Source organism: Brassica oleracea, chromosome C1, assembly GCF_000695525.1.
Source record: "Brassica oleracea var. oleracea cultivar TO1000 chromosome C1, BOL, whole genome shotgun sequence".
In the NCBI taxonomy this organism is placed as follows: Eukaryota; Viridiplantae; Streptophyta; class Magnoliopsida; order Brassicales; family Brassicaceae; genus Brassica; species Brassica oleracea.
In genome coordinates, this window is record NC_027748.1 from 32940618 (window position 1) to 32941931 (window position 1314).

General features: G+C 34.7%; 1 protein-coding gene across 1 annotated transcript; it reads left to right on the forward strand.

Moving 5' to 3' along the window:
* Positions 1–493: 493 nt before the first annotated feature.
* Positions 494–1026, forward strand: LOC106298317 (monothiol glutaredoxin-S10-like). Its single transcript, XM_013734422.1, has one exon. The coding sequence runs from the start codon at positions 553–555 to the stop codon at positions 859–861; it is 309 nt and encodes a 102-aa protein (XP_013589876.1). The 5' UTR covers positions 494–552; the 3' UTR covers positions 862–1026.
* The last annotated feature ends 288 nt before the right edge of the window (positions 1027–1314 follow it).

Consider the following 1314-nt stretch of genomic DNA (forward strand, 5'->3'; position numbering starts at 1 on the left):
AAGCAATGGTTTAGTGTTGTTTTGTATAGTTCATCACGAGTCTAAAGAAAATATAAGTTGGTCGCCTTTTTAGGCGATTATTTAATTAGCCTTATGCGGTTATGGTCCTATAGATGCTTCTTCGTAGCTCATAACATAACATGAGTAGCTACGTGATCGACCTGCAGCATAAAAGTAATTATCAATGCAAAGTTGACATTCTCTTAACATGTAATATCGGAATTTCTCTTCATGCATCATCACAAGTTACAATATGCATATTGATCTCTATACTGAAGTACACTATATCTTACTTAGATTTTTCAACTCTCGAGCATCTTATCATATGCTTCTCTTATCCACAGCCACAATCCAACTTCCCAAAAATAAGATTCTCCATATTTTGCATTGGCCCATCACTAATCGATAATGCCTCTACTGTTCATTTAGAAAACATGCAGGTACTTGTATATATAGAGTTCCAAGACTCACTTCTCCAAAACAAACCATCAAAACAAAATTTCCAAGCAATAACAAGAACAATATACATAATAAAAGAATATTACTATATAAATGGATGTGGTAGCAAGACTAGCGTCACAAAGTGCAGTGGTGATATTTAGCAAGAGTACGTGCTGCATGTCTCATGCAATTAAACGGTTGTTTTATGAGCAAGGAGTAAGCCCTGCGATTGTGGAGATCGATCAAGAAATGTACGGTAAAGATATCGAATGGTCTTTGGCCCGGTTAGGATGCAGCCCTCCAGTTCCCGCAGTGTTTGTCGGAGGGAAATTCGTTGGTACGGCTAATACCGTCATGACTCTTCATCTTGATGGGTCATTGAAAAGGTTGCTCAAGGAAGCTGGTGCCTTGTGGCTTTAGTAGTTTAGTTCATCGCATGTGTTTTCGAGAATATAGAGAATATATATATCTTTACTTTGACCTTTTAAAGCTTCTTCACTTTATGCACGGTTAATTAAAGCATATGTGAAGAACTGCTTTGTATTTGGCTGTTATGTCTTTGTGGAAGTTGATTTAATGATTAACTATGACCCACTTTGGATAGAATCTTTGTTTAATTTCCACTCTTTACAAATTGAAGGGTAATTATAACAAGCAAAAACTGTAGTTACGCTTAAATGGTAATTTTTATTTTAAACCTTTGTTTTCTTTCCTTAAATTGGTATTATGATAAGAAAAATATATAGTGTACCAATGAATCTACGAGAAATAGATGAAGGTAATATTTCCAAATTTAATAAAATAAAACGTAAAAAACTATACAACTCCTTGATACTTTTTAGCGGAGAACAAAACAAAAACTGAAACAGGGTG

Bases quoted from the DNA above. Each gene is read 5' to 3' on its own strand.
- LOC106298317 (XM_013734422.1), top strand. From the start codon at position 553: ATGGATGTGGTAGCAAGACTAGCGTCACAAAGTGCAGTGGTGATATTT.